This window comes from Pinus tabuliformis, chromosome 5_1 (genome assembly GCF_031772625.1).
Source record: "Pinus tabuliformis cultivar Carrire ecotype Pingquan chromosome 5_1, CPIR1, whole genome shotgun sequence".
Taxonomy (NCBI): domain Eukaryota; kingdom Viridiplantae; phylum Streptophyta; class Pinopsida; order Pinales; family Pinaceae; genus Pinus; species Pinus tabuliformis.
In genome coordinates this window covers 117502975-117512859 of record NC_142305.1, presented here as the reverse complement: position 1 = coordinate 117512859, position 9885 = coordinate 117502975, and the positions used below count along the sequence as shown (strand labels likewise).

The window sequence follows — 9885 nt, the reverse complement described above, 5'->3', positions numbered from 1 at the left end:
TAAACACACAGGAACGATCTCAAACTACATGTCATTTTGCACATCCTTCACGGAACAAAAATATCATATCCATAGACACAAGACGTGGAACAAAAGAAATGCTAAACATAAACTAACGATGAAAATAAACTTTACAAACACGCTACCTGCAGGTTATAAATCTGACTCTTTCAACCTTGCACAATCCCATAAAAACTTGTTATTGAAAACAAATACGTACAAAAATATACAAATATAAAGCCTCATAGATATCAGTTTGTAACCCTATGAACACATTTTGCATTCAACATCCAACCGATAATATAATCAACAGCCTTTCTCTATAACTGGAACTCAGATACCAAATTGCAAAATCATTCGAAGATACATTTCATTCTTTTAGTCTGACATGAGAAATAAAAATTAAAAAAGCTTAAGTGGTATAATAAAAACATGAGAGCAGCAGACATAAATTTTGAATTCAGGAAGTAAAACCATCAAGATAAAACAAGCCCTTCCCAATGCTCATCAAATCTAAAAATTATTTTTGCTGAATAAAAGACAAGCAATCTCTAAAACTTTCATTAATGAGAACATAATAATTATTGCAAAATTTATAAATAAGTTGGCTAGCATGAGAAACATGTGGCTGTAAATTCCCTAAACCATGCTATCAACTGGACATTATCAGAAACACCAATATATGACAGAAACCCTCAGCCTTTTTGTAACCAAGTAGTCTCAATGCTCGTCCAATCTGAAAGTAAAGAGATTCTCATTGAGTCAGTAAAAGTCATTCCGTTGAGTCAGAAACAAACCATCACTTGAAGGCTTACATTATTAAAAATAAATACTGATTGAAAAGTAACAAATCAGAGCTAATTAAATAATCAAAGATGTAGATTCCCAAAATCATGTTATTGACCAGAAATAAGCAACACCAAAATATACGGACATAGACCCTCGACCTACTGGGAACCAAGTATTCTATGACTACATTCCTAATGATTAGGTTTTCTAAAGTTCCCCACAGAAGATTTATGTTGGAGATTTCCTTTTCAGTGCCACTATCTTGTACAAAATATTGTCCATACAAATGCATGACCATGCATTTAAAAATGATACTCCACAAGGAAAATGATGCGCTATCAATATACTTGTACATTATTAGTCCCTGTAACAGGACCTCCCTGCATTGTTCCCTCAGCGCCTGGCAACTGAGAAGAATTCTCTACAGGCATATTATAATTTGGAACAAAAGGTGTATTAGCTGCCACACCTGGTGGAGTGGGCTCAGCATAACTCTGTGAACTTGGGAATGTGTTAGCAGAATAGACTACTGAGTTTCCATATGCAGCTGCTGACGCTGAGTTTCCATATGCAGCTGTTGACGCTGAGTTTCCATATGCAGTTGTATCTACAAAACCTGCTGGGTTGGATACTGTTGCCAGTGGACCATTATCATATATTGCTGGTGCTGATTGCATCGGAACTCCATTACGATTGGAAGCACTGATATTATTAGATGAACGCAAATCACTCTCCCCGTGAGCAAAGTGACATTTATCTCCAAAACGGCAACCCGTGTCAGTGTTGAACCGATTGCAAAGTCTAGTTTTGTAACCACTGACAGTAGCACTGGGATCACCAATTGGTCCGGGCTGTTTCCTTGGTGGTGCCATAGTGGCAGCAGGCATAGTTTGAACAGGCGCCAAACCAAGGGCAGCAATGCCTCCCACAACATAATGCGAGAAGTGGCAGCCTTCACCATAGGGACATCCAGATGTACTGTAATAAAGAAAAAAAGAAGATTCAATCAGCTCAACATTGCATAATATAACTGTATTCTAATCCCACACATCCTAAAAAAGCAGAAATTGGTATAGCCATACTTTACTGAATGTAGAGTTATCAAAGTTTAGGAGATCAATGGTAAATTTCAGAATAGCCTATGACAACACTTTTTGGCAAGTTTGTCATTAATGGTTTAACACTTTATTCTCGAGTCTTGACCATTCATAAACTGCAAAGTTATGATTAAGATGGCATAGTCAGAAACCAAAATTTTAAGATGGTTCACATGAATTTTATATTAAGTTCTTAACCATTATATTTAGAACCAAATAACCCAAAGGGAGACCCATTAGTTCTTATTGGATTGTCCTTCTGATTCCATCAGAAAATGTTCTTTTAGGTTCCACTCACAGAAGCGGATACATTGGGCACTACCAGACCATGTACCTGATATCACTCATCAGAACTTCAATACATTCTGACACATGAATCACAGTATAATTCACTTGCCACTGAAAGCTGATCTCAAAGTAATACTGCTGCCTTCAGAGAATTGCTACACCTGAAATACAAAATACTAGTACAGTTCAAGCTCTTTGGACTTTCTATATTTTCTTTTATGCCTGTAATTTAGGGTGTTAAGCAGGGTCTCCAGGTTATTTTAGTGTGTCAAATATAAATTTCAACAAGAAATCAAACAGACTATAATAAGGTAAAAGGACAAACCTGAAGAACTTCATACAAGGTTTTGACTTGCCTCCAGAAGAAGGGACATGAATATTAAAATCCCTTTCATCTGCACAAAATTCATATCATTTCCAATTATTTTCTATCAGGAAAATTTGAAAAGATAACTTAATTCTATTTAAAAGGACATGATGCTAAAAATCTTAATTATTCTGTTGCAATCCATATGACACAAAAGTACATTTTATCAGCTCAGAATTACTACATACATATCCTTATCTGGATTACAGAATTACAAACCCATTGAGAACGTTGTTCAGAAGCATGCACTACATGCATAGAAATCTTTTAGCAACCCATTAAGACAACCTGCTCTTATTGTTGTCAATCTATTTTTTTTCTTGAGAAACTGTGTATCTTGATTGAAACAACCATAATTTTGGGTGGACGCTCCACCCATCAGGTGTCCATGATGATGGGCAGAGCGCCCACTTGAAATGCTGGTCGTTTCAATCAAAATACGAGTTTCTCCAGAAGAAAAAGCAGATCAACAACATGAATTCTAACTGTGAAAATCTACACACTCAAATTCACAACCTGTTCCTAGTTAATAAGGTTGCCACACACCCCTGCCTCATATTCATTTTTTCATGTAACTGTAAGTGGAACCCATTTGTAACTTGCAATCTACTAGGTGAAAGGTCTTTTTTACATGAATCAACCAAACCGAGATACTTGTATCTTAGATCTTTTATAGATAGACCACTTCATACTTTCCACCTATACAGATTCAACATTTCATTTACAGTTAATGTCAAAAAAATAGACATCACAAGAATTCCACTGCTGGCAGCCCCATCATCACAATTCAGTGAAGTGTCTACAATCTTCTGGTATTTCAGCTTTGGATCCAGAGAAAACAAAAAAATTTAACACATCAATATAAAGTGCCTGACGGACATAACTCATTAATGGTTACTAACCAAAAAAAAAATACAAGTGAAACACTTGGAAGTAGTTACATACCACCATAATGATGTTCTCAATCAGAATTTGACCAAAAGTAAAATTAAGATTTAACCCCATTTGGAAGTCCATATTATATGAGGAATAGTAAAACCTCTGTTTGCTAACTAGAATCTCCATTAAGGAGTTGAACCACAAAAATCTTCCAATGTGTTATATGTTTGTTGACATTGAATTTGTAAAACAAAAAATGATAAGACAAATTTACTCATGATTGTTGGGGGAGTGAGTGCATGATGCAAAGTTACTCATGTTTGTTGGTGGGTAATCAAGATAACCTTGGAAACTGAATGAAAACAAGTATTCTACAGCATTCAAACATCGGCAAAAATGACAGAGTTGGTGAATCCATTAAAGTGTAGGCTGTAGGAGTAGAATTATTTTAAATGTAGCATTGACATGGGATAACGGAACCTAAAAAGCAGAGACACTCCCTAACCAGAGAGTAAAATCCCCTATTCATACCCACAAGCAATGTTATCAGAACCAAACCACTGACCAATCCAGTAGACCCCTGAACCAGGAACTGGTCAGAACCAGTAAAAATCCAGACTGAAAAACCAGTCAACCAAAGACACATTAAAATTTCATTTTTTAAGAAAAACATATATATTCATGTGCATCCATATGAATCCAAACCATTTATACACAAATAAGAGTTCCCATTTATACAGAGCATGTAAGAGTGCACTGTGAACATAACCAAAAATATCACCAAGTGCAATACATCTCTGAACCAAAAATACATCAACAAACCACCCTAGATGGCCTCTAGCATCCAAAAAAATATCATGCTACAACAAATACCTACAAATCATCAAAATCATTGCTGGACAAGTTTCCTCTGACAGAAAGACTCCATCTACAATTACATTTAATATTTATTATGTTCTTTTGTAATCTTTGAATGCTAGAAAGGCTTAACACATAAGTGAATATATCATATAGCAGCAATGCAGAGCAATGGATGTCATTCAGTTGGATAACGTTGTAAGTGGCCCTATAGAAAATCAGTTGGTTGTACTACCATGTATTTATGATACAGTTTCACAACTGATGGCTTTTCACAAAAAATAGGTCTAACAGCAATGAACTACAGTTCCACATACAACAAATGGCTTTGAAGCTGTCAATGGCCTAGTTGTATGATTAACTACACATCTGTAATTATTAACTACCTAGCTGTATGATCATGCATTTATAATGCAAGAACTCAAATGGAATGGAAATCTTAAAGAATAGTTAAGCACAGAATTGCTAGCACTCATTCTTCCCAATGCTGGTGCATTGTTTTGTAGTTGCTAGCAGTCATGAAGTAAAAACTACTTTATCATAATATAGTTAAATCTTATCCTGTAAGAGCTCAACAGAATAAGATCTTATAGCATATTTGTAAAAACTACTTTATCATAATATAGTTAAATCTTATCCTGTAAGAGCTCAACAGAATAAGATCTTATAGCATATTACGTCGTGCATTGCTTTCCCTCATTTTTCTCTAGTTCACACTTTTTTCTCCAATCTTGCATGTGAAAAATGTCCAGACTTTTCTCAAAATATACAAGTTGCCAAGGACATCTTCAAAAAGCAGTTATCATAAAATGCCCAAGAAATTTTCCAAAGTTTTGTTTTAGAAGTTTACATGCTATGATTAAGGTTGCAGATGACATTTTTACCATACATCTGTGATAAAATGGGCAAGATAATTTTCCAAAGTTTTCCTTGCAAGTTTACAGACTATTATTGGCTATAACATTGGACTTTTCTAAGAATATTCTAATTACCATTCAAGAATGATACAAATGTTGAATGGGATGCAATGGTAGAGAAGTATCAGTATTCCAATCTATGAACATTGATCATTGCACCAATACTGTAAGGCATCACAGTGCTCTCCGGATAGTGTGCAGAGATTTCTCAACAAAAAGTTGAGTCTGGGCAAAGCTTGATTGTCTCTTCTCTGGATAGATTAAATGAGAGGATACAAGTGAGAAGGCTTCATAAAGATCTCAAGGCAAAGGGATTATAAAATTTATAACCAACAAAGCCCAACCAAGAAAAGAGTTCCAAATGACAGAGGACCAAACTTGGTGTAAGATTCTGAAAGATTGCCTGAGAATAACTTGAACTTAAAAGAACGGATGCTAATCTGCACATCTCTAGATGTGCTACAGATGTGCAGCCTTTCGACAAGATCATCCTCACAAAAAGAACAAGCCAAAAATTACATTTTATGCTAAAAACTTTATTGGTCCCATTGATTTTTCAATGTGTTTACTTGAATGTTGAATGCTTAATGGATATCCCCAATCCAAATTCAACATAACAAATCTTCATCTAGACAGATCTTCAATAAATTCCTCCAACCCACAGTTAACCCAACATATACCTCATTTAGACAACAAACTTAGCATCATGCCATTGACAGTAGGTCAGTTAGGATTTAACACTAATCCAATTTCTCATCATGCATGAGTTCACAAAAATTCATTGCTAGAGATACTTAGGAACACAACCCTATCTGAATATTTCATATTTAAATTTAATTTTAATTTATTTTAAATATTAAATATTAATAACCTTTTAGTTATTCATATATTTCATTAAGAATTTTCATCATCATTTTCAGGGTTTCTAGAATTCCTATTTTCCTTTTCTTATATATATATATATATATATATATATATAAGAAAAGGAAAATAGGAATATATATATATATATATATATATATATATATATAACTTTTTGATCAGACCTTTGCATCTCTCTTTGAATCCTGACAATGAACCACATATGATGGTTCAAAACGTCGATGAAACCACCAATACTTATGCGACGAATCCAGAAATAAATTCTCACAAAAATAATCGCAGAAGCCTAAATTCTCAAATCAATTACATAAATCCATAGCCTTGTTATTCATACTATGTGTTATGCATCTCATTTCTGCCAACAAAAAAAACAACCAACAGAAATGTTTAAGATGCATCCATGGCGTAATGACCGGAAATTAGCATAGGAGGTCAATACCTTGACTTCCATGCAGGCATTGCAAGATTTGACAGAAGTAATGGGCATAAAATGCATGAAACAGCGGGGGGCTCAAATCATGTTTTATTCATCTCAAAAGACAAACGAACATAGATACTGTGTACAGTAGAGTTGAACAATATAGATCCAATGAATATGCAGATCTTTTGGGGGTTTGATTGAAATATGGCACCAACTTAAAAAAAGGTATACAAAAATCTTAAGTCAATTGAAGACCTCAAAAATACCACTAGATGATTGTTTTTGAGGCTGTTCCAAAAATATACCAGAGCCAATTCTACACACATTCAAAACAAAAATGTAAGCCTTCCAACACAATTCAACCAAATAGGATCATCAAGTTATATAAACAAATGAGCTTTCTAATGTTCTATTGGAAAAGGCTACTAACCAGGCCATATTTAAATCTCTGATTTTATCAGTATCATATCTGGATCTAAAGTCTCAAAATTTTGGATAAAAAGGGTAATGAACTAGATATATAAGATGATTATAGCACACACAATAGGCAGGAAAAAAGTAAGACAGAGAACCAAAAAAAAGCAACATTGCCAAAATTAGGAAAAATTTGAACACTTCCAAGTGAAACGGGGCATTGGACATTACCAAAAACCTACCGCGAGGAAAGAAATTTTGAATACCATAATAGGGTAGCAATAAAAGACAAAACATGCACACTCTGGACATTGGTAATCATTTTTTAATTGAATTCACAATTTTAAAATTAAGAAAAAGTGATCATATACACCTCTGGTGTGTTTCAAAAGGACGTTCGAAGAAAACAAACAATACATACGTGTCTGTGCATATAGATAACGTTAAACCTCAAAGGTCTAGTGGTACACAGCTTAACACAAAAATAGCAGAGAGAGGAGGTTTATGTAACTTACAGCTAAAATATATGCTAAGTTTTGGGAAAACAAGCATTTCGGCATAATAGTGTACTCAATCTGAGAACTAGTGCGAATGGGACTTTTGGTTCATTGTTGAGGTCGAAAGATTGTAAACCCATCTACAGGTGGCTCCATTGTTATTGTGGTATGCCCTACTCAAATGGGATGTTAAAAAAAAATGAAAACGACGGTGATGTCAAGTCTCTGGTTTGTTTGGAGCAGAATAGATATTGCTCAAATCTGGGACCTGACCCAAACGAAGTGCATGTTATGCAATGCAGCTCGTTATGTACAGGTGTGTTTATGGTATCCACTTCGTGTTAGCAGGCCGTTCCCACACAAAAGAACAAAAAAATAATAAACCCCTAAATCAATCAAATTAACACAAAATAGACTGATGGGATGGATTGTGAGGGAGAAATAATGCAGACCTGTAGGGCCGTGCTTGTAGCGGCAGGTAAGGCCATAAGGACAGCCCTCGTCAGTTTTATAACGCCTGCACTCGAGATCCCCCACATTAACATTACTTCCCTGCTGATGTTGCTGTTGAAACCCTAACACTTCAAAATGGGTGGAATGGTTCCCATTTTCATACGAACCCCCTCCATATGAACCTCCTCCGTATGAAGCTCCTGAGCCTCCTCCGTATTGCCCTCCGCCCATCGCAGGTGGGTATCCTCCCTGGGGCGGCCCTTGAATAACCTCGTTAACCCCGGAGTTAGGGTTGAGGGTGGGGTTAGGGTTAGGATTAGCCCCTGCTGCATTGGGATTGAACCCATGGCCCTGGTTGGGGTTAGGTCCAGAGTGATAATTAACGCCAGAACTGAGATTCATGCCAGGATTCATATTCATGTTTCCAGCGGACGAGGATGAGGTCCAGGGCATACCATTTGCACCATCTGTGTCGTAACCGCGGGATTTCTTCAACGTGGGCTCGAAAGACTCCATGCTTACAAGCTGCCGAAGCAAGGCGAGATTCAAACCTGAGTCGCGAATGCCGCCGTTCCACAAACAGACACTAACTGAGTTGGAGTGAAAACGAGCATTAGAGGAAAGCAGATACCCACATATTATGATGATAAGGGAAAGGATAGAGGGTTTCTCAATTGATAGACAAATGAGGTAAAAAGCAGAAAACCGCTAAAACGGCAACAATTCCAACTGACTGCCGAACAAATGAATTAGCGGTAGAGAGACCGAGGTTACGAGGAGAATGAATCTTTAGAGGACTAGGGTTATTGCTCCGCACATCGACCTGGGTGTTGTCTATTTATATATAGCTCGAGTGATGTGCTATCTATATATAGCTGGAGTGACGTGGCTGCTTACACGTCATATATGTAGCAATATTTTGGCTAAGTTGTGTGTTCTGTGGGCCCAAAATCCCATAATTCAGTGGTTAGGGGATAGTAATCATTAGTTGTTAATATAAATTGATTTATTCTTAATAAAGAAAAAACACGTTATTTGAAATGAGTTTTTAGTAGTTTATAAGGGTAGATTTCCGTTTTTGCAAAAGGCAAATGGGTTTTGGGTTATTAATATGTTTTTTAATATTTAAATTAAATGAGTTCTCAGTGAATTAGAAGCAATTTTAAGTTTTATTTCAAGATCATAAAGGTGATCTTAACATAGATAATCTCTGCAAGAAACTCAATGTCCATTGTATTATCGTAGAGTCTTTTTTTAGTGGGTCATGTGCTTTCTATTAACATTTAACCTTTGTCCCATCCATAAGACTAAATATTACCCTTAGTTGTAACTTAAACTCATGCCTAAGAGGGCAATTGTTGGGTTCTTATGAGATGGAAAATTTGTATGTTGCATTCTCCCATTAATATAACAATATGTGTCTTTGGTGACAAGGTCCATACAAAGAAACAAACCTTTGATGGCTAGACATATGCCCTCACAAGGCTTTGTGACAACATTTATAAGATAATGACAAAAGTACTTGCTAATCAATTTAATCAGGGATTGCATACCATGATTTCCAAAGAGCATAGAGGCTTTGTTGTAGGAATGTAGATCTCAAACAGGATCATCCTTGTTTAAGGAATGGTGCAAACTCTAAGGGCTCGGAAAAAAAGAGGGATGATCATCCAATTATGTGTCTAAAGGGAGTAAGCTAATAGTATAGAAAATGGAGATTAAGTTAATATTGTAGCAAATGGACCTTCTCTATACCCATGAATGTCATAAGAATCTTGTAAAATTCCAAGCATGAGCGCAAACTGCTACCATAATGAAGCTTTGTGCACAGTGAAATAATTCCCTTGAGGGTTTTGTCCAATTGTGTTAAAAATGCAACAAGAAAATCCTAATTTAATTTGTCCTTGAATTAAATTGGGAATTAAATTATAATTCCACATCTTATTCAACTTGTAATAGTTAAATAAGTTAATTTGGCTTAGTTAGCTCAGTTAATTCAAGTTGGGGGTCTAACTAGAGTCAT

At 35.7% G+C, this 9885-nt stretch overlaps 1 protein-coding gene across 1 annotated transcript; it reads right to left on the bottom strand.

Moving 5' to 3' along the window:
• Positions 1–878: 878 nt before the first annotated feature.
• LOC149163700 (uncharacterized) lies at positions 879–8676 on the bottom strand. The gene is made up of 3 exons (XM_089431825.1): positions 7862–8676; positions 2500–2569; positions 879–1767 (listed from the first exon to the last, which is right to left on the bottom strand). Exons 1-3 carry the CDS (start codon positions 8376–8378, stop codon positions 1128–1130), a joined length of 1227 nt encoding a protein of 408 aa, XP_089287951.1. The 5' UTR covers positions 8379–8676; the 3' UTR covers positions 879–1127.
• Between the last annotated feature and the right edge of the window lie 1209 nt (positions 8677–9885).